At 38.3% G+C, this 23,601-nt stretch overlaps 1 protein-coding gene across 4 annotated transcripts; it reads left to right on the plus strand.

Moving 5' to 3' along the window:
- The first annotated feature begins 29 nt into the window (after positions 1 to 29).
- Positions 30 to 22,229, plus strand: GDAP2 (ganglioside induced differentiation associated protein 2). Of its 4 annotated transcripts, none has more exons than XM_014068815.2 (14): positions 30 to 376; positions 2,234 to 2,477; positions 3,891 to 4,030; positions 5,319 to 5,472; positions 8,279 to 8,367; positions 10,839 to 10,915; positions 14,398 to 14,557; positions 15,959 to 16,109; positions 16,496 to 16,572; positions 17,071 to 17,147; positions 18,714 to 18,853; positions 19,482 to 19,591; positions 19,992 to 20,135; positions 21,414 to 22,229. In XM_014068815.2, exons 2-13 carry the CDS (start codon positions 2,302 to 2,304, stop codon positions 20,090 to 20,092), a joined length of 1,452 nt encoding a protein of 483 aa, XP_013924290.2. In that variant the 5' UTR covers positions 30 to 376; positions 2,234 to 2,301; the 3' UTR covers positions 20,093 to 20,135; positions 21,414 to 22,229. The 4 variants fall into 4 exon arrangements, with proteins under 4 accessions (XP_013924290.2, XP_013924283.2, XP_087572601.1 ...); XM_014068808.2 differs by having other exon boundaries at positions 40 to 376; positions 19,482 to 19,536; XM_087716475.1 differs by lacking the exon at positions 30 to 376 and having other exon boundaries at positions 2,286 to 2,477; positions 19,482 to 19,536; positions 19,992 to 20,139.
- Positions 22,230 to 23,601: the final 1,372 nt, after the last annotated feature.

Genomic DNA, 23,601 nt, shown 5'->3' on the forward strand with positions numbered 1-23,601 from the left:
GAGTACAAAGCTCAGCCGGCTGTTCTGGCGTCTTTGGGAGTATCTGCCAGGCCGGGCAGCGATTGGAGCGACCGATAGCAGCTCTTTGTATCCCATTCGTTCTTCTCCCATTCTCCATCTTTTCTCGCATCTGCGGCGCAACCTGGGTTTGGGCACTCGAATACGACGGGGCGGAAAGCAGAAGGCGGCGCTTGGCGGATTGGGGCGTTCACCGGAAGAAGGACCTACGAGCGGCACGCGGGGAGTCGGTGGTCGCTTTCCGCGATTCTGCTCCTCGGGTATGGTATGGTTCCGCCGAGCCCCTGGCAAAGGACAAGCCCTGGCCGCCGGGGGTGGCAGCCATGCATCCGTGAGTGCCGCGAGGCACCGAGCCGAGGTGGGTGTCGTCGACGTCCCCGGGGGTTCGGGGACCCCTTGCCTTGGCGCGCGGAGCCCGGGCGGCGCATGCCTTTCGATCCCCCGGGTTCGCCTTTCGCTCGCGGCCTCTTCGTCGGCCAATGGGGAAGAGTGGGGGGGGGAGGGAGAGGAGAGGAGGGCGCTTGCATTCTTGACAGTCCTTCGCTGGTGGTGGGAGATAATTATTTTCCCCTCCGAGAAAAGAGGAACTGAAACACCTGGGGAAGAAGGGGAGACAGCTGGGCGCGTTCACCGGGCTAGTTTTGTTGCCTCGGGGTGGTGGCTCTGCAGTCCAGGGTGGGGGTGGGGAGTCGGGTGCATGAGTTCTGCTGTTAGTCAAAAGGCTGGAACCCTGCATGCTGCTCCAAGAAATGCCTTAACTAAACTTCTCAGGGACGACTTCTTCTGACGGTATTCCATTGGAGTTGGGCGGCTAGGTAATTTAAATAAATATAAATACCGATACGCTTATAATTATATAAATGTAATAATATAATAGTACCGATATAAAGCTTTTATATGTATATGTATAATATAAATAGCAATGCAATATGTTTCTAGATTATTTAAGATGGATTCTGGGTAAAAATTGAACCCATTAAATGTTTTTAAAACCCTCATGATTTTGTGGAGAATTTGAAGTTCATTCTAATCTGTGTGCATGTTGAACCATAACTCTCATGGCTCCAACAAATTGACACTGCCTTGTTACCCAAACATGAGATTTCAGGTATAGATACCTATGGACTTTCATATGCAATACTATTGAAACCACTGTAAAAATACGGATCATATACAGCTTCATAGAATGAGCCATATTAACCATATAAGACTTGTTGCAGCCATATGTTTACATTTATTACCATGTGATCCACCTGAAGCAACAAATGATAGATTGCTTCCACCTGCACAAAATTAATCACAACTGTTGCAGATGGGAAGAAGTTTTAGTGCCTCTCTTGTGACATTTAAAATCATCAGATTTTAATTGCTTTTGTTTAAATTAATGCAGATTGCTCTGATTTGTTTAGAAAAATATAAAAGAGACCAAATGCACAGCATCTAATTTGTATTTTGACCACATATTATTCAGTATTTCCATCATAAGAGTTCAAACATTGTCACATCTTTAATTATTTCAGGCAGATCTTGGAAGTCATGACAATCCATACTTCTGATCTGCATTCTGTTATGGTGGAACCAAAAAAACCAGGGTTTTTTTGTGTGCGGAATATTTGGTGATCTTAATTTTGATATTTGAGCTAAATGTGTGCTCATAGCCACTTTCTTCATTAATTCTTACTGTATGACCTTTACCTGAGTTAATATTTTTCACCAGTTCTTCTGATAGAGTTCCAGCAATTTAAAAAAAATCCAAAGAACTCTGAGGGCAGATTTCTTCCCATCTAATGAAACAATGGTCCCTTGTATGGTATACAGAAGCTGGGCAAGATCTTAGACTCACATGTCTAACACTTAGACTTCCTGTCATATATTGTGTGGGAGGGGGGAATGAGGTTTTGTGTCTTTCCCCCTTTTGGCATAAGCAGGGCTTAGAGTTGTTTTTAATCCATATTTTGTTTTATTTCAATTAGGCAGTTATAGAAACTAAGATTTGATGTTGGCTTCTTTAAAACTAAGCATTGGAAATCACAAATTGATGTTCTAGGTGATATTGATATTCCAGGCACATGAACTCAAAACTTGTATGACTTTATTTTAGATATGTTATACTAAATCATTATTTAAAATGGTGTATGAATGGAGTTATTGATTTAAAGATGAATAATAAGAGTGTATTAAACACACTGAATTTTTATTTTGTTGTATATTTTAATGTGAAACAACAGCAATATCTCAATAAGCAGTGAAGTGCTTATGAAGTGAACTGAAATAAGTGATTCCATGGATCCTTTGGGAGCTCCTTCCAATTTTGTGGATATTAACACTTTGCCAGGATGGTCTAACTACCACAATGAGGACCAATCAAACAGCTCTCATTTACCAATCAAAGGGGGGAAAGTTGATGTTCGATCTCCCTTCCCATATAGGGAAGACATCAATGCAAAGATAATATTATGGTAAGTTTGCATCTCGTTATCTTAAATAGCCATTAAACAATATCAAACATTTGGATTTCTGTCAGATTCATTCCACTAGCAAGAATGAGTTACATTTACAAGCTCACAAAAATATAAGAACTTCAGTATTTTAAAAAAGAAAATGTTTTGCTTATGTTTATTTATTTTACTGACTGTGTAAGAACAAATCCTCACAATTTTATGTGAAGCTTCTAAAATAATCTATATTCCTCTTTATCATTCCTTACCACTAAACAAATTGGGTGGGTTGATAGGAGTTGTGATTTATTACACTGAGGACAGTTTGGTGCCATATATTTTATGTATTTAAAACTGAATGAAAGAGACATTTGGGATTTATTGATAGGCTATCATAGTGCTTGTTGTTTTCCAGTATTTCAAAAATAGTCCAGAATGGGATCAAATTTGATATAATAGGAGAATCTGGCAAAAGAAAAATGGAATTTGAAAAATGCCTGGACCAAGCAGGGCTTTGTGGAGAAAAAAATATTGGAAGAGGCATTTGGGCAGCCACTTGGAAGGCTATTGATGTCTCTCTCCTGATTATGTGATTCTGCATGAAACAGACTTTCTTACCAATGGATATTGGGAATGGGAGCTATGTTGCTAAGTGATGCAGTCATAAGGCATGATATCACATGACTATGCCAAAATCCAATGGCAGTTCCAATAAATTCAGTTGCCATCCTTAGGTAAACTCACAGGGTCATTGGTCACATTATCACCCTTTTATTTGGGTGATTGAACATTTAAAGTACAACCCATAATTTGCAACCTCTTAAAGTCTTCCACATTGATTTTGTTTGTTGGGAGCTGAAATGGTGATTATGTGACTGCATAAGACAGTTGCTCAGTGTCCAAATGCAGATGCAAAATGTCATAAAAGCAGAGGCATACATAAACAGGTGCTTTGTTTTCCAGAAGAAAACAGCGCTTCTTATAACCTCTGCAGGAGTCATGCTCTGCTTATCTTCTTAATCCTTCTCATTTATAAATATGAATGTATTGTTTGGCCTCTTTCAATTCAGTTTTCATTTTAAAAGTGTACATTCTCTTTTGAGGGCCTCCATAGTCTTAATATATTTTAGGGCAATTAAAGTGCATGTTTTTGATATGATGGCTATTTTTCTATTCATAGTGTAGTAGTTGTCTAGGTGGTATAGTGTTCTATAAAAAGACTAAAAGGAGAAAGGAATTAAAACGTATTTTCTGAGAATAGTCAGATGTTAAAATTTGGAGATCTTGGCAATGTTTCCATTGGTGTCTACCTGGTTAATCAGTACTGCTATGGGAAACAAATAACTAGATGGAGAACTTCCTTTTTATATGCAGATATCTTTGATTCTACTTTTATTTCTTCTGCATTGTTAATGAATTGTAATCTTTTCAAAGGAGAGGCAACGTAGCATTGCTGAACTGCACAGCTATAGTAAACACCAGCAATGAGTCCCTCACAGATAAAAATCCAGTCTCTGAAAGTATCTCCATGCACGCAGGACCTGACTTAAAAGTTGAACTACAGAAACTTAAAGGTCAGAATAATATGTTAATTTGCATAAAATGAGCTTTGCTTCAGTGATTCTTTTTTCCCTTTGTTAGGTACTTCAGGATAAATGGCGGCAGAGGTCAAGGATGCCAAGAGCCACAACCTTTGTCACAAATTACTTAGCCACAATTGCATTTTTAAAAACTAAATGACCATCTTTATGCAAGAAATTCATTATCACCTAGGTAATATGTGAAAGAAATGGGAAGGAAATTACTAACTATTGGAAGAGGTGTTTAGTTTTCTTCATTTTCTAGAATAGAAACTTGATTCTGGGGAGATATTTCAAGTTTTAAAGAAAAAAATGGACGCTGAAGCAAGAAATGCAATTTTCAACGGGAAAAAGGTCTATGATTGTCTGATTGGACAGAAAACCTGAACCACTAACGAGTGACCTGAAATAGTCATTTAAGTCTCTTAGAACAAACAGTCTAGAGCAGTGTTTTTCAACCTTGGCAGCTTGAAGATGTCTGGACTTCAACTCCCAGAATTCCCCAGCCAGCGAATGCTGGGAGTTGAAGTCCAGACATCTTCAAGTTGCCAAGGTTGAAAAACACTGGTCTAGAGTATTGCATTGCAAGGTCAGATTACTCCTTCTAGTGCAGGCAAAGAGACTCTTGTGCAGTTCGTGAAAAGTAGACAAACATCATGTTTTAGAGCCATCCAAATTCAATAGCAAGTTCTCAGACCTATCCCACTTGATGGAATTTCTGGTCAGTGAGATAGACTTGTAGATTCTTGTTATTGCATCTGGTGTAACCTGGTAGACAGTGCTAGGAATAACTCTGTTTCCTCTTTCCTCCAGCTGACCTTGTAATAAATGCCAGGTCAGTATTTTCATTCAAGATGTTTGACCTGGCATTAGAAGACTTGTAATCCTAAACTAGACTTTTCCAGACAGTTTCCATCTATCAATGTTAGTTTATAATTTCCATAAATCCAAGATCAGCTAACAAATACTTATAGCAGGATGACTTTGACAACAACAAAAAAGTGGCTATAGTGTATAACAGACCTGGGCATTTTACAGGCCACAGGCCATATCCAGTCCATGGGCTGTCCCCATTGGACCCGCGTGGAGTTGGGGGTAGGAGCTTTGACTTTGTCCTCCACAACAGTCCCAGATTCTCATGTGAACCCTTGGGAAAATGGATTGTCCCTGGGCCCAAGCTCATCCAGGAGTATAAAGGATATCGAATAAAGGGTTCTAAATTAAAAAATGCTTGGGTTGCCATTGGTTTGACATTGCTCGTCTTGTTCTGGTTTCTTATTAGGTTGTCGGACAGGGGAAGCAAAGATGACCAAGGGATTTAATCTTGCTGCCCGCTTCATCATTCATACTGTGGGACCCAAATATAAAAGCCGATACCGAACAGCAGCAGAGAGTTCCTTGTACAGCTGCTACCGCAACATCCTTCAATTTGCAAAGTAAGCATGTCTCTTCTTTGACAGGCAAGTACCTTCTCTACACGCCCAAAAACATGCATTGCATGCAAACTATGGAATTCATGTAGCCTGCAACCAGTGTAAAAACAGAGGCTTTCAAATGCGCCTTAAAAAGGACAGTGTACAGTATCTTAAATGTTGCAAAGGTATCACGGGTGTTATCAAAAAATGGCTGCTCTGAAGAATCAACCTATTAACAGGTGGTGATAGATACAGCAAGCAACAAAACATTGAGGAAGATGCATTGGTGAGGATAAAGGGCAAAGAAGTTATCAAAGGACTCAAGGAAAGGGATGTAAACTACCAAATGCACAGGTTTTTGACTTCACATTAATTCAAAATTAATGTTAAATCATTTTCCACGCAATGATTCCTGAGTGAGATCTACCAATCCTTCTACACTCCAAATTCAACAAGATGGCAACAATCTAATTTTTTCCTGACTACTTGGTCAGGATATAGCTGCTTTCCATATTTGGGAGAATGTTTCTGGGCTAGTTGCATGAATCTGGCTTTTTTATTTGTATTTTTGGCCCAGCTGCCAATTTAAATGATTATTTCTTGAAAGAAATAAGTGTGACCTAAATGGGCTAATAAACACCTGCAAATAGCTCAGAAACCACAGCTGTTACATCCTGTATCTCTTAATCTAGCATATTGTGAAATTACTTTTACAGACATATGCTACCACCTTCCTCTTAAGTACTTCTGCAATTTTAATTGTCCTCTCCACTCACCCCAAATATTAATTGTCCAATTTTAGGAATAGACTACAAAAAGTATGCATATTCCTCTGAGCAACAGAGTATAACAACAGATAGGAATGAAACAAAAGTATTAAGTGTGATGTGGAGGACAGGAAAAGGGAGGAGTGTTCATATCAGTACTTTGCCTAGTTAACCCTTTCTTCCTTTCCTGAAAGAAAGAAAGAAATCACCAGAAGTATCCCCAGTGCTGCAGAACCTGGAGCCTATTAAATTTTAATTTAGGGCTGATGAGAACTAAATACCAGTCCCAATCAACGTCTGTTTCCCCTTGCAGATCACATCCCTTATTCTTTGTTGTTTTGTTACTTGTATGTTATGTTAAGCTATGAATTGTGGTTCATAAATCACAGTAACTTGGTTCAAACATTCTAAGACAAAATCAAACAAGCACATTATAGCAATATATATATAGCAGTAGACTTATATACCGCTTCATAGGCCTTTCAGGCCTCTCTAAGCGGTTTACAGAGAGTCAGCATATTGCCCCCAACAATCTGGGTCCTCATTTTACCCACCTCGGAAGGATGGAAGGCTGAGTCAACCCTGAGCCGGTGAGATTTGAACCGCTGACCTGCTGATCTAGCAGTAGCCTGCAGTGCTGCATTTAACCACTGCGCCACCTTGGCTTACCATGATATGTAATGCCTTTTTTCCACTCCTCAGAATATGATATGCAAACCTTTTCTGATTTACAAGTTATTCCACATTTTTTAAATATGGGAGATGCTTCAGTAATATTCCTAATCTTAGATCTAGGACTCAATAATTTCTGGAGTCAGTCACGATTATGGTTTACCTAGACTGAGTCATTACTGCTAAACTAGGCTCATCTGAATGTTCTTAGTGTATAATTTTCTCAAATTCCTTTCAAATTCCTTTTGCCTTTACAGTATTTTATTAATCTAGGCCAGTATTGAATCACTGGTCATTGTTTTTGGATGGGATGGGACTAGTGGTAAGTTTGCCCAAGGGATCTAAAGTAGAAAGATTTATATTCAAATTCATATTAAATTGAAATTAATTCATTATAACTTTGTTTGAATTTAGTTTGTAAAATCAGATAATTACATCAGTGCAACCATTTTATCCATCTAGAATAGTTGAACATTTATTTTCCTTTTATTCTTTTTAAATCCTGTAATGTTTAATGTTTTTTTGCTTTTACTTTCCTCCTTTGAGGAATTTGCATATAATTTTATTTTTTATCTGTTCGGTTTTGCCACATTTTTAGAATTTTAGAATTTTGATCCAAATTCTACCTTTTGCTATATCAGAATTTATTTATTTATTTGTATCCTGCCTTTGTTATTTTTTTATAAATAACACTAAGTGGTGAACTATTAAACCAAGAATGGTTATAATGCATGTTAGTGTGGGTGAGTGTACTTCCCCTTCATATTGTAATACTTTCTCTCCCTATCTCCATATCTAAGAACAACACAAAGGAGGAAGGAATCCAAATGACACTTTTTTTTGCCAGCCCTTTTGAATTAGTGCAGACCAGGAAACAGACTAGAATTCTGTTGCTGCAGGGTATAAGAACAGAAACTTGAAAGTTACTGCTTTCTTTTATCAAAGAGAATCAACATGGGATAATCTTATATTTCTTTCTCACTCACTACACTTTAAGGGCTAAGATGATGTTTGTGTAATTTTAGTTCTTGCATTCCTTCTTTAAAATTTTGTAACTTCCCTACAGTTTTCAAAACAACCATTTTCTCTATCCAGAATACATATTTTTAAAATCATCTTTGATTGTTCTTCCATTTTTAATTCTGTAAGTAGGCCAAAGGACCTGCTTCCCCCACCCCCCCAAAAAAATTAGGAATAAGCCACCAGCTTTGATCTTAATCACCATTAAGAGTTCTATCCTTAATGGTTATAGAACCAATTCTTAATGGTTCTATAGCTGCTCTGTCCTAAATAAATACATACAGGAAATTGGCATGCCTATGCTTTGATGTAGTAGAATTGACATTCTTACGCCTTGCTGAAATTATTTTTTACCGATGTTATTTTAGGGAACAAGCAATGTCCTCAGTGGGATTCTGCGTGATAAACACTGTGAAACGTGGTTATCCTTTAGTGGATGCAACTCACATAGCATTGCGTAAGTATCCTTGAAGGGGTGGCTGTTTTATATAACTGATACTTCAGAGATCAAATCTCTCTGTCTTGAAGCACTTTACAATCTATTTGTAGAGCAAAAATAGACCGCAGAAGGAGAAAAAAATAATGGAGGCAAGGAAAGAATATGTGATCATATACATGAGTAAGTGTTATAGAATGGTGGATCAAGAGTAGGTGGGCAATTGCCCAGAAGAGGTAAATTTTGATTTTTTTTTTTCCCAGAGGTCTGGTCACAAGTGCAAGTGATTAAATTATATAAGGTTGAATTTTTTTCTTATTTTGCATTATGAGATATTCTATCCCATATATAATCACCCCACACTGTGGTATTAAAGGAATGTAAAGAGTCAGATTATGTTGATTATGCTTATTGTGCATCTTTCTATCTCTTTAAAAATTCACACATTTTTACCTTACATTGATTTTTGTTCCTTCCCTTGTTTCCCATTTCTCCCCAAAATGATGGCCAAGGTGAATGTGTAGGTTATGAGATACCATGTCTGATCTAAAAGTATACACCAAAGATTTTGTTGAGCAAAATGCATTATATTTCAGTCATAAAGATATAAAAATTATCAATACATACAAGTAATAATTGCATGGTTGTGGACTCTTCTCGATTTCATTTCAAGGAATACATTAATATACTTCTGTATTAATATTTGGACCCACATACTTTATTTAGGTTAGATCAGGTTGACTGGCATCAACCTTCAAAAGTTTTACCATCGCCAGCATGGGTAGACATTGTTATTTATTGTATTTTATAAAATGCAAATGGGGAAAATATATAATAACACAATTGTATTATTTTAGAATTTGGCACTCAATTGGGTCATTTATTTTACAAAAATAAATTAAAAATAATACTTGCTTTATTTGTTTACTAAGGTATCTGTGGCCAGATCATGTGACTCTAGACAGCATACAAGAAAAAGAAAAAATAATAATAATCAACCAATACAAAATGCATTAAACAAAACAGTGGCTGTTAAAACTGACATTCTTCTGTAGCTCATCAAATTGTCCAAAGGCCCAGGGAAAGAACTAGGTCTTATCCACCTTTCTAAAAACTTCTGGCGATGGGAAAATCATTCTACAGTCTGGTCCGGTGGTTCAGGCACCAGGGTAGAAGGAATATTAGAAATGTTCGCCACCTTGAGTTGTTTATTTAAAAAATGATAAAGGTGGGATATAAACAAAAAGTAATTATGCAAGAGGGCCAATGATGAATAGAATTACAACAAGAGTTCTACCCCTTTTATACACGTTGCAATATCACATGTGTAAATGTAAAGGGCAGGGCTTGCTCTGCAACACTTGTTTGAGCATTCTAATAAAACATCTGGATTCGCAGATGCTCCTGTCTATTGACTTCTCTATTTGTTGTGTAGTTCTACTACCCACAGATCTCTTTTGCATGGTTTCTGTTTTGATTAAAAAAAGAATATTTTAGACAATTAATATGAGAATAAGATTACAATTCCTGAAATGCTGCCTTTCATCCATTGATAAAATAATAGAGGTGTGGGTAAACTTTGAGGCACAGATTATCCTCCGTTTCAAGAATTCCACAGTGGGTGCTGTTTCATTTGGAGGAATTAGGGGGCTAAGTAAATGAGAAATAGATATGAGATGTGAGAGCCAATATAGTATAGGTAGTTAAGATGTTAAATGTGGAAGAGAGGGGAACGGGGTGGGGGCAGCATTCAGATATTGAGTGCTCTTAATGACTTTGGTCCGCTATCTTTCTCTTATGTTACAATGTTTCTCTATGAATCATTTTAGGCAAGACCAATTCTATGCCGATTTCAGCTTTTGGAGGAAAGGTAGAATATAAATATGGTAAAATGATGACTTCTCTATGAATCCGACTATCAAAAGTCAATTTCACCCCTCAAAAATCAGCCCCAAGTGGTGCACGTGAGCCACCAAAAACCAATAAGGACCTGTAGTGGTTCTTCCAAGAAGATTTCTTTATTATTTTACATCTATAGGCAGAATCGTACTAAACTGAAGCAGACTACTATTTACATGAAGCATGTACTTTGGGAACTATTAGGGAGGGGTTGTCTTAACCCTCTTTTTCTCATGCTATCTGAACTGAGTTGTACCTTAGTTCTCTGGAATGGATCCCTTTCCTCCCACTACATTCCATGGGGTGGAAAGGGAAGGAATGTTGGTCCTGCACAGTGTTATCAACAACATCTGTAGGCTTATTAGAGAACCAGCAACTCCTTGCAGTAAGAAAGGATTTGCTTTTACCCTGTGGTGCTAAGTAGATCACAAGGAAAAGTTAGATAATCATTCCTGCAAGCACTTTAGGTATTTCTGCTATTTCATATTATTTCATTTGTTATTTAATTATTATTCCTCCTATATGATAGGCTTAAATGTTGTCTCCCTCTCATTTTTCTGACTCGTTTTTCTTGACATTTCCTCTACCACTAGGTACAATCCGACGATTTTTAGAAATTCATGGGGAAACCCTTGAAAAAGTAGTGTTTGCAGTTTCTGATCTTGAGGAGGTATGTAAAATAACTTGTTTGCAAGCATTAACTGTGCAGTTATAATACTTGTTTTTTCTTATAGCTTTCTTTTGAAATATATAATAAACTTAATCTAAAGAACTCTCATTTCATTAATTCATAGATGCTTGGGTTTTGCTTCAGACTCCGTGTATTCTGATTCAAAAGTGGATAAAAATTAGTGAGCCCTTTCCTTTGTTGATCTTAAGTATAGTGAAGAAGTAGATTTATGTTTTATTTCTAAAATGTGTTGAAAATGTAACTCACTAATCAAGTGATGCTGATTTCTTGTTGTATGAAATATGGCGTAATACAGAAAATATTAGTCTACAATGGAGTCTTAGTACTTGACTGCTTTGAAATTTGGCAAATTTGGTACTTAACATATTTTGACATAAACATTTTGTCCCAGTACTCATCGTTTGTTTGGTACTCGATGCGCAGGCTAGGATTTGTCAGTGTCGCCTGCCTTGTGACTCGCTACCCTTTCCAGCCAACAGAAAGTGCCACGCATTAGTCACATGGTTTGTTTGGTATTTGTCATTTTTAGTACTTGTTGCGCCTTCTGGGTTTAATTAACAAGTACCACTGTAGGCACAGGGGAAACAGATCCACATTCCTTAAACCCTGAATTCCATGTGTTCTCTTAAGCAGGGGTCCCCAACCCCTGGTCTGTGGACCAGCAAGGTCCGCGGCATACCAGTAACTGGCCCGCACAAACAAGCGAAACACCATCCACAGGATGCAGGCAGTATATGAAACCACACCCCCTCTGGTCCACAGAAAAAATTCTCTCCATGGAACTGGTCCCTGGTGCCGAAACGGTGGGGGGCTGCTGTTCTTCAGTGACTATTGAGTGAGTGCTAAATGGAGAATACTTTATAATTGAAGAAAGCTTAAAAAAATGTGAGCAAACATGTTACTGCATAACTGCACAAGAGCCGAGGTGGTGCAGTGGTTAAATGCCGCACTGCAGGCTACTTCAGCTGACTGCAGTTCTGCAGTTCGGCTGTTCAAATCTCACCGGCTCAGGGTTGACTCAGCCTTCCATCCTTCCGAGGTGGGTAAAATGAGGACCCAGATTGTTGTTGGGGGCAATATGCTGACTCTGTAAACCGCTTAGAGAGGGCTGAAAGCCCTATGAAGCGGTATATAAGTCTAACTGCTATTGCTATAGCTTAATATCAAATAATATAGTTACTGTTCTTAAGCAAGATGTGATGAAAATAGAATGGCTTGGGGTTCAAAATTGTTATTAGTTTATCAAAACATCAAATACAAAATATAAGGAAAATGAAAATAAAGGTAAAATAGGGGAGGAAAAGGGAAGATAAGAAAGTGTAGGATAGAGGGGAGAAAAGAAAACATTGACTTCCAACTCCTTTTGGTGCAGTAGAATAAGGTAATAACACAAAACCTTTTTTACTTTATATAACAATATATACTTGCCATTTCTATAATGCCAAACCTATCTAATCAGTAAAACTCAAAATCAAGTTTCATTTCCATCTCAAGCACAAATTCGAAAAACTGTTTCCAACTAGAAATAAAATTGATTATATTCTTTTCTTTAATCAACAGTCAATTTAGCCATCTCTGCTAACTCCCATCAACTTTTGTAGCCATTTATCCATTGTGGGAATCAAAGTGTCCTTCCATGTTTGTGCATAAAGTAATCTTGCTGCTCTGGTTTTATCTTTACAGTCACTTTAATAATCTTCTGTATGAATCCTACTCTAATATTTCTTTGCTCAAAATCCATATCTTCCAGTACTTTACATATAAAGCCTCAATGTAAGTTGTCAAAGGCCTTCTCTGCATCCAAACATATTAAAGCTGCCTGTCTCTCATTATGTTAAGATGTGGTGAAAATTGCATGGAAAGGCTTTTAGATGAGCAATCCATGTTTCTGAATGTACTGGCTTAAGAATGTTTCCTCAGTTAAAAAACACATCCACACAAAATAAATGTTGAAGGAAGGAACGCCAATACAGTTCTAGGTTTAGGTCACAGTTGCAGCTTTTTACATGTTGCCAATTCTGTAAAACGTTCTGTGATCTAAAAAAATGTTTGCAAATGCCTACTTGGTATTGGCTACATTTTTCCATAATATAAAGAGTTGGGAAATTATCATTGTCAGTATATGTGTGTTTTAGGAGACGCCTCTGCTATTCCTAAGATATGCTTCATTTCTCAATTGTTTTCCTATATCTTTGAGAAGTTGCTTTGATTTCTCATGGTTTTTTATGTCAGTAACCATAGTATCCTCCTCCCTGTGAGCAGAGGTAGAAGATACTGTTTTGCAGTGCTTCCTTCTCATCTGAAGGGCTGATTTCAAAGAGTGACAGTGACAGTTACTACTCCACACAGTCAAGACCAGTGCCTTTAAGCAGTTGTGATTCAGCAAATAGGGTGAAGTTGAATCCTAGTCCAATTTAGATCCTCTGGGTAGGTGGTGTTTGGAAATTTAGTAATTTTCTACACCAGATCATACATTCCCTGCAGGAAGAGAATTGTGAACTAGTGCTACTCATTGTGTTATCTCTGTTAATGGAGGCATCATCGTGTCAATTTTGTCCACAATATGGAAGTGACATGTACCAAGAAAGGCTTAGATTTGTGATAAGCTGCTCTATAAAGCTGTTTCACTTTCTTTAAAGCCTGCACTACAAACGAAATTATTGGCTTTTTAAAAACAACGCTAGTACATTGTACCCTCTCTACAAAAAAGTATTAAGATGGTATCAACCTTCTATTGTGCCTCATAAAGTTGGGACAGTCCCATTTATGACACCAAATAGAGTTGTAAAAACAGGCGGGTTTTGGTTATGCATTTTAAGGCATGCTGAGAACTTCAAAAGCACTAAACACAGCTGATATTGACATATGTCTGTATTTAGTTTTAAGACAGTTAATACTAAAATGAAAATTTGGGGGTTGATTAGATTGTCTTCAGAGGTGCACACAGTGATTTGGAAAGAGCCAGACACCTCCTTTCTAGCTTCAAACAGAAAAATGGGAACTTGTCATCTGGGTGTTATGTTGGGATATCTTCAAATTTTATCACTCTGTGTGTGTGTGTGTGTGCGTGTGTGCGTGCGCATGCACAAACACATGCACTTCTTAACAGCCCATCTCCCTCATAAACAAGCCAACTTGACTGTTTCTGCATATGTATGAAAGCAGAAGAAGTTTTGGCACACTGGACACACTGTGACGCCTACCATATGCCAGCTGAATTTTCAGATAGTTGCAGAAGTTAATTTTCTAAGCTGAAAAGAACAAGGATTCTATTTCTATCAGAAATTGAAATTGAAAGAGAAATTATCTACACGTTGAAAAGCTGATATTGATGAATTTATACAGTATTGGTATGACCAGTGATTTCATTTTAACATGAGTTAATACTCTTCTTGATTTCAATTTTGCCCTGAAGAAGTGAAATGCAAGATGAGTCAGTTTTCAAATTCTCTTTTCTACAGCCTACGTATCAGAAGATGCTGCCTCTTTATTTTCCAAGATCACTCGCCGAGGAGAAAGAGTCCCTGCCTTTGCTTCCTGAAGATATAGGAAATGCAGAAGGGGAGCCCGTTGTGCCCGAACGTCAGATTAGAATTTGTAAAAAGCCTGGTGCTCCAGAGGGTGAGTCTGCATCTGTGCCAAAATAACTTGCAGAAGACTTAAAACAAGCAACCAACCTTAAAGGGCTGTGAGTTTTACATTTAGCATTATTATTAATATAAATTATATTTCCAAATTAATTTAATCCTGAGCCACTTTTCAAAGTCAGTTTATATAGGCTTGGTTTTATAACTAAGAGTTTAACAAATAAAATAAAAAGTTAGAAAGTAACGAAAAGGGTATTATGCTTCTACCCTTTTTTGTATTGAATAATTATCATCTTAACTTTTCCCCTGCCATATTTATCCCTTTTTCCTCTTCAAATCCTGAAATCATCGAATTGATCCTTTCTCCTTTCAACAAAAAGTCCAAATAAGTTCCCAGTCTTTCAAAAAGATTTTATTTTCATTTTTTCCTCTGACCAATCTGGTCAGTTTTGTCATTTCTGCAAGTTCAGTTAAATTTATAATCCAGTCTTCAGCTGATCATATCTCTCACTTCAACCAGATGGAGAGAGAAATTCAGACAGGCTTGATGGGAGAGTCATCCGGCGGCTTCAGCTAGTCCAGAATGCGGCCGCGCGAGTGATCGTGGGTGCACCTCGGTTCGCCCACATAACACCTATCCTCCGCGAGCTGCACTGGCTACCTGTTGACCTCCGTGTGCGCTTCAAGGTGCTTCTTACTACCTATAAAGCCCTTCATGGTAGTGGATCTGCGTACTTGGGAGACCGCCTTCTGCCAATTACCTCCTCTCGACCCATAAGATCTCACAGATTAGGCCTCCTCCGAGTGCCATCTGCCAGCCAGTGCCGGCTGGCAACTACGCGGAGGAGAGCCTTTTCTGTAGCAGCTCCGACCCTCTGGAACGATCTCCCCGTGGAGATTCGTACCCTCACCACCCTTCAGACCTTCCGCACAGCCCTCAAGATCTGGCTATCCCGCCAGGCCTGGGGGTAAAGACCATAGTTTGCCCCCGCCCGAATGTTGAATGAATGTTGTTTGATCTTAACTACATATTGTATTTTTATGTTATTGTACGTCTTCCCCTCCCATAAGTTGTTAGCCGCCCTGAGTCCCCTCAGGGAAAAGGGCGGCCTATAAATAAACGCAACTGAACTGAACTGAGAGTCACCTTTCACGGGCTATCCAGTGTTCAGCACTACTGCTGCTTTTTGCTCTCCACAGTCATCCACTTGACCTATTCAAAGCTTGCAATGTATTGTAAACTGTAAGTGGTAATATTTCATCAGTTCAGATTGCGCCAGAAAAAGAATTGCTACTAACCTCTGATGTTTTGCCATAGAATCTCTTCTAACTGCAATTTGTTTTCATTCAAATGGCCCCTCGTTTTTCTGTGTTGCGTGTGTAATATGACATCCTCAGGGACGGACCTTTCATTATCCTGGAATATCTTCTGCAGATAATTCTGATGAAGAGGAGCTAGAAGCAGACTTCTCATTTATTGGTTCGCATGCTTTTGCTCGAATGGAGGGAGATGTTGATAAACAGAGGCGTCTTACCCTTCAAGGACAACTGTCTGAGGCAGCACTACAGAAACAACATCAGAGAAAGTAAGGCACTTTTTACCAAAGTCCCTCTCCTGTTTGCAGGTTATTCGTTTTCATCCTTTGGGGTTGTGGGTGCTGGCGAGCAGTGTACTTACTTATTCTGGTCACAGGATAGTGTTCTGCTCTAGTAGATTTCATTTTTTTTCCTTTCAAAGGGGAAATAGTGAACTGCTACTGGGTTTTGGACAGACTTTTTAAGGTTGGCATGCAGAAGATGTCTGATATTTGTTCGGTTGTTTCCAGTACAATGCTTTTATAATTAGTTTCCTTTTTAAGTTAAGTAAGAAATGCATTAGGATATTTGGCAGAGAATACATAGTATCTGGTTTGATGTTTATGCTAATTGTGCTACTGTAACTATTTTGCAATTCTCTGTGGTTGCCTTTTAGTTACAACCGTTGGCTTTGTCGAGCAAGAGCTGAGGACCTGTCAGATATTGCCTCACTTAAAGCATTGTACCAAACAGGTATGTTTAAGGTCAAATTAACCAAAATGCCTGTGACTCCTGCATGATGAGTGTGCAAAGAAAGAAGCAGTGAATCTTGCATCTTAATGCTACTAATGAGAAATTTAGCCTATAAGAGTTTACTTATGGTTAATTTTTCTTGAGAGTTACAGTAGCTACATAATCAAAATTGTAATAGTTTTAACTGTTTACATATTCAGTGAGAATAGCACTTATGTATCACTCTATAGTGCTTTACAGCACTCATTGAATGGTTTACAGTGTCAGCATATTGCCCCAACAATCTGGGTCCTCATTTTACTGACCTCAAAAGGATGGAATGCTGAGTCAACCTTGATCCAGTCAAGATCGAACTCCAGTCTGTGGGCAGAGTTAGCCTGCAATACTGCATTAACTGATGTAGCTGATTTGACTTGGGGTGGCTGTATGTGTATGGGTATATATGTATTCTAAGTTCTGGAATCTGAAATATGGTCCTGATGTTCATTCTGTTCATAGGAGTTGATAACTGTGGTCGTACAGTGATGGCAGTTGTTGGAAGGAATATTCCTGTTACCCTTATAGACATGGAGAAGGTAAGATCCTGAGAAGTATTTCAATAGTGATAAGAGTTATTATTTTAGAATTTTAAGAAACCATATTTGTACATCCAGGTTCATTCTTCATCCTTAAAAGGACATTTTAAAAGGTTTTCATTTGAGACTGAAAATAAAAACTCACACTGGGCACAACTGACATTCCAAGATTTGGAGAGCCTACACCACTTGTGGACTTCAACTCTGGGAGTTGAAGTCCACAGGTCTTAAAGTTGCCAAGGTTGGAGACCACTGGCCTACACGACTGCTTCAGAAGACACTTCTATAAGGCAAGCAGTTTTGCCTCAGCAGAATGTACTTTGAGACCTACTGATCCATAGCCACACAGACTATTATAAGTGAAGCATTTTTTAATTATTCCCAAAGCTGACCAAAAACCAACAGTTTCATCTGAATGCCCATTATTAGTTTGCAATTTAGTTTCCATTCATTACTTACCAAATGAAGCTTAGAACCATTTCCAAAGTCAACTTTGCAAACATCCCATTACAAAAATCATAGATGGTTTTGCCAAGACTATAGATCTGTGACCTGGACAAATTGCAGTTGCTATAAACTTTGTGTACATATAATAGATGTTCTATACTGTGTATTAACAGTACTTTAATCTTCTACAAGGAGGAGCGCAGTTACAGCTAATTCTCAACTTGGTCATACTTATGACCAGTTGACAAGTGCTTCCAATCATGTGATTGTTTGCTGGCTTCTCTGCTGGCTTCCCCAGAAAGTCAAAGGGGAAGCTAGCAGGGAGGATTGCAGTCTGCTGCTGGCTACCAAAAAAATTCCACTCATTTCCATTCATAAAATCATTTGGACTGCAGAAACTAAGTTTGGAACTTCAGGATCTCTGCTTCGATTCTCCAGCCCAGCACACACAGGGGAAAGAAACTCTTGTGTTGGGCTGGAAAAACAAAGAGGGGATTGTGAAAATTTCCACTTCATTTCTTCAGTCCAGAGTAGGAATTCCCTTCCACATATAAAAGGAAGGAGAACTCCAAAAGTCTGCAGAAATGAAGTGTGGGTTCCACACTTATTTTATCAGCGTAAAAGGGATCCAGTTTGATGCATTGCTTAAGGTGCTAGGCTAGAAACCCAGAAAGGGTGAGTTCTATCCACCACCACCTCCTCTGTCGTGAGAACTGTTGGTGGGCTTTGGGCCAGTTGTACTTCTTGGCTTAGCCCACCTTGCAGGATTGTTGTGGGGAAATAGGATCATTATGGGATTATGTTTGCTACCTTGAGTTATATATAAAAAAGATGGGATAAAATTTTAATAATTCCTGCAAGACAGAATAGGCTGAAGCATAGGCAAGGCTATCAGATCAGTTTCATAGCTGAGAGGAGGGTCTAATATCTTTTGTTCTAAATGCACTGTGTCTTACTCATTGCTATTCCTGAGGACAGAGGAAAGCCATTTAGCTCAACAAAATGTACTATTTTCTTTCTGTTGAGGAAATTATTTTCCCCAGTACTATTGTAGAATTACAGAAAAAGAGGGGAAGCCACATTTTGTCTCTGATAAAATAAATGTGTTGTTTTTTTCAGGCTCTCTTGTACTTTATCCATGTGATGGACCATATTGTAGCGAAAGAATATATTATTGTCTATTTCCATACACTTACTAATGTCTACAATCACTTGGACTCAGATTTCTTGAAGAAGCTCTCTGACATTGTCGATGTGAGGTAAGTTTTATATTCAAAGGTCTTGGAGCTGTCTCTCTGTATTGGCATCTGTGATTAAAAAGCACAAGAAAACTTGCTTTAAATAATGTACTGTAGATATTTATGAGTCAGCTGAGAATTTCAGATGCCAAAATGCACCACAAAATCAGATGAGCTTATATGAGACTATATATAATGCTATTTTAAACTACCCATACTTTTTATATATTTTCAGGTACAAACCCATCTATGGATAAGCCGAGTCTTTAATTTTTAATCAAAATACCACAAAAAATGTAGGTCAACTTATCTGCAGGTAATGCAGTTTTGACAGTAAGTTGATTAAAAATTCAAGGATCAGCTTATTCACAGATGAGCTTTCGTGCAAGTGTATATAATAGGGGGGAGGGGCAGGGGACATAAACTTAATAAACACCAAAGCACGATGAGGGTGGGTGTAGGACTTTGCTGTGAAAACTGAGATAAGGCTTCTTTGCAAAATCAGAGTTTCAGTTCCTGTCCTGATATCCAAAAATGTCAATCTTGTCTCGGATGCTAAGAGTAAGCCAGTTCTGTGAATTAGTTGGGTGGTATCATGTCATTAGTTAAATGTTTTAAGATTTAAGAAACTTCTTTTCTTATTAACCAGGTACAAAAGAAATCTGAAGGCGTTGTATTTTGTCCATCCAACATTTCGCTCGAAGGTGAAGTGTGCCATCTCCAGGTGGAAAATGTACAATTTTGCATGCAATCATAAAAGTGCGCTCCTGAAGTATTGAATGATATTGCTGAGGTTACGCATCCTGGCATGGTGGACCGCTTTGGCTACCACAGACTCTTGGAGGAATATAAGCTTAACTAGCAAGCAAGCAATTAAAGCTTTTTGTAAAACAAATTACCCATACAAACCTATTTATTTACATTTATAGCAAGCTGTTCTCTCCTTATCCTTGACATATTCTCTGTACTGTCAACCTTAAAAAGCAGTTGGGTTGGGAAGGAAAACTTGTCTGTTTTGCTTTAAAAACTTGCATGGTGCACTTAACGGTATTGTATTAAGTACATTTCTGTTGCATGTCTCATAACTTCAAGATGATGAAATCATCTGTAGTCAAAGAATTTGTGGAAGCAGCATTAATTTCCCTGTTCTTCCCTTTAGGTTTCAACCTGGTTCTTCACAACCTTTACTGTCTCAGGTCTAAAGGACAAAGTTCACCATGTGGAAGGCCTCCAGCAGTTGTTCGCAGCAATACCCCCTGAACAAATTGACTTTCCTCCATTTGTTCTTGAATATGACATCAGGGTAGGTGAATTAGTTTGGCACTCTTCCATGTCTTTTGGATTTCATGAAGCAGAGGGAGGGTAAAGAAATGTTTCTTTCACTTAGTTTACAAAGATGCCTGGTGTTTTGCTTTTGAAACAGCTAAGACTTGAAGGCCATGTTGGATTGTTTGAGCCTTTGAAAGAATACGCTGCGGAACAGTTTTGTGTATTGTTGAAAATACACATTGTATTGGTGTAAGAACACATTATCTAGAGAATAGATGAGCGCTTATGTTTAGAGCACAAAGCTGTACTTCATAGGAGGCTGTTATTATATATAACCTAGCAAATGTTGAATTCTATAGCTCTTGTCATCTTGAATGAGCTCCATTACAAAACCTAATGAGTGCATAGGAGGAAATAAAGGCATGAAACACAATAGTATGGAGTAGATAACTGTTGTCTAACATAAAGTGCATTTTAACAAGCTGTTCTTTATCCCAAATGACATTGTGTCTCCTCTCCTTCCTACTTCATCTGTCTCGTCCCGTCCCGTCCCTCCCCATTAATTTCTAAATTAAGGTTCCTGGACTTCATTTACAGTGTAGTTTATTGGGTGTTTCATTTTTTGAAATCTTACAGTGTACATTGTGGCACATGCTTTTATACAGGTTACTCTAAAAGCACAATGGTTTTTCTTGTAGCAGTATGGAAAGATGCAAGTGAAAGCACTTCACTAGTTTTCCCTTTTAAAGAAAGCAAATGGAAATAAATTATTGTCTGTGACCCACCTTCCCTTGATGCATTCCCAGTGTGTTGTAGCTTCTTTTCATTTCTCTGCTCTAGCACATTTCTTTGTTTTCACTGGAAAGATCTTGCAGCTGTTGTTTTTAGCATGGATACACCACTTCCTGACCCATTTTTCATATATATTCTCCTGTGGCTAGGCAGGGTAATACCTAAAAAGAAAACCGGAGGTTCCCTGCAGTTGGAGAAAGAAGGAAACCTGAATGAAAATGAAAAGAAAGGACAGTCAAAAGCGATATTTGTACAATATTCAATTTATCGTGTGGTGGGTTAAGCAACGCAATCTAGCCTGGCCCATAATATCTAAACTTTTCTAGTTCTCCAATCTGTTTAGGAATAAAACAATTCAGATGACAGGACTTCATCCCCCTACATTAAATGGCAGTCACTTGGCCCAGAATGCTATCTGTGGAATTAAACACATAGAGGTTCCACAGCTCTTCATTTAACAAGACCTGAATGTGATTTCTTTGTATACATGGTGTTAATGTTTTTCCCCCCTTCTCTGCAGGAAAATGGATACTATTCTTACCCTTCTTCTCCAGACCTCTGACTCTTCAGCTCCGCCATTGTTTCTGATTGCTCAACAATCTTTCACATGCTGCTTGCCATTGCCATATCAAGTCAATCTAAGTTATTTACAGAGTTCAGAGATAGGGCTTTCTTCCCCACCTCTGCTATTTTTTTACAATGAGATAGTTGCAAGGACAAAAGCAATCAGAAAACTACACGGTAATGAACTGTATTTCCGATCTAAGTATCCAGGAGAAGATGGATTTTCCATGTGGGAACATTCTTTTTTCTTTTACAAGATCTCAAGATGATTCCGTTGTTGCATTTTCCCGAGACATCAATGGCCACCTTTTGGCACAATCAGATACTGGCGGGTTTTGGGGGGGTTAGGGAGATGCAGTATCTATTGTGTTCTATGATCTTTATATATTGAATCAACCATTAAGACAGATATATTTACAGAATTGCCTTTAGAAATGTCTGCAAGTAGCAGAAGAACTATTTGTAAATTGTAGAGTTACCACAAAATACTTAAGCTAAAGGATCTGTCATCTGTTTTCTGTCTTGCCAAATGATGTGAGATGTTAGGGATGTGCTGCTGTGGCCACCTGCACATCCCTCCTCCAGTAAAATCCAAGGGCATGTCTGCCTGATGTTGTGTTTTACAGTCATTTGGGGAATAATACAATGTGTTGATTGCAAGTTGGAAAATTAATTTATGTCATTGAAGAAATTCAGCAATTCACTTTTTGTTTTGAAAATAAATTTATTTGTATGCATCTTTGAGAATTAAGGCTATAATGCCTCACGCAGATTAGCTGTTGCAGTTGCTTTGCTTGTGTTCCAGATTGTGAAATCAATTATGTTAATAGAATATTTTTTACTATGCAACTATTGTAACAGAAAAAAATAATGATGTCAGCAGATGCCTATAGTCTATGTGTGACTTCAGGGTCACAATGGGCAATTAATCTGTACAGGTAGTTATTGAGTTATGACCATAATGGAGACTACCCATTAAAGTTCTAACTCACAAAGTCATAAAACAGGTCAGTCGCATGAATGACCCAATTTTGCAACCCTTTTTTGCATCGGCCATAAAGCAAATGGGGCAAAACTGACATAAAATGTGGTCATGTGATTGCAAGATGCTGCAAACAGCTGTAAAGCAGCTGTGTTGCCAAGCACCCAAAGTGCATTCCTATGACTGCAGAATAGGGGGATAACCATTGAAATTTAGAATCTTGTCTTATGTCCTCTTTTTGGGTCCGTCATAACTTTGGCCACCAAGTCTGCAATTACTGCAGCAGCATTGGTGAACCTTAGGCCCTGCATGTGTTGAAATTCAATTCCAGCTGCGCACCATTGGCTTTGCTGCTGAAAACCATGGTTCATTGACAATGAAGAACCACATGTTCCCCTCCACCTCCTATAGCGATGGTTGAATGGCATAGATTGGGGCAGAAATCAGGAAAGGGAAATAGAATTGATTGGCTCAGAGTAGCTGCTATTGTAATCCATGCTACTGGATGGGGAAACCAAATTGAATGTGATGCATACTACTGACCATTAAAAGTATTCATTTCATATAGAATTTTAAAAAGCAGCTATAAAAGTCTCCATTAATGAAAAATACCGAGTATATATAACTGCTGTGTTTGAGATCAGTTTATATAAATTTCAAGGTAAATAATAGCAGATGTACATAATTGCTAAGAAGAAATGTGCAATGCTATCATCCCTCTTCATACCTAGAATTGAAAATTTAATTTTGCATTCTGTGGGAGGCAATATCACAGGCAGTGTGGAACTAGAGTGGCAGTCCTGTTCATTAATGATAATGCAGAGGAAGTCCGCTCACAGCTGTGCCTGTGGAAAAGCTTCATTTGCAAACCTAGTACATAGTTGTGAGATAGTGTCCTGGGTGTTTGCGCAGGGAAAAGAAGACTTCTGGATTGGGAAAAGGAATGCTTGTACATCATTCCCACAGCAAGAGCAATATAGTGTCTAAATTAAGAAATTAAAAAATCGTCTCCCTAAGATCCCATACCATTCTCATATTTTAAAAAATGAAATCCATTTTAAAACAACTGGAAGCTGGTGAGCTGCAATGCAAAGAATCTCCAGGGACAACTTATTTTCCCAAATGCTTTGGTGCTAATATGGGCTTTGGAGGCATTCAAAAA

Source organism: Thamnophis sirtalis, unplaced genomic scaffold (genome assembly GCF_051295495.1).
Source record: "Thamnophis sirtalis isolate CommonGarterSnake01/CBP01778 unplaced genomic scaffold, rThaSir2_p1.2 scaffold_5, whole genome shotgun sequence".
Taxonomy (NCBI): domain Eukaryota; kingdom Metazoa; phylum Chordata; class Lepidosauria; order Squamata; family Natricidae; genus Thamnophis; species Thamnophis sirtalis.

Coding starts and splice junctions, on each gene's coding strand:
- GDAP2 (XM_087716475.1), top strand. CDS start 2,302: ATGGATCCTTTGGGAGCTCCTTCCAATTTTGTGGATATTAACACTTTG. Junction 5,473..8,278: donor AACATCCTTCAATTTGCAAA/GTAAGCATGTCT, acceptor ATGTTATTTTAG/GGAACAAGCAATGTCCTCAG. Junction 16,573..17,070: donor TAAAGCATTGTACCAAACAG/GTATGTTTAAGG, acceptor TTCTGTTCATAG/GAGTTGATAACTGTGGTCGT.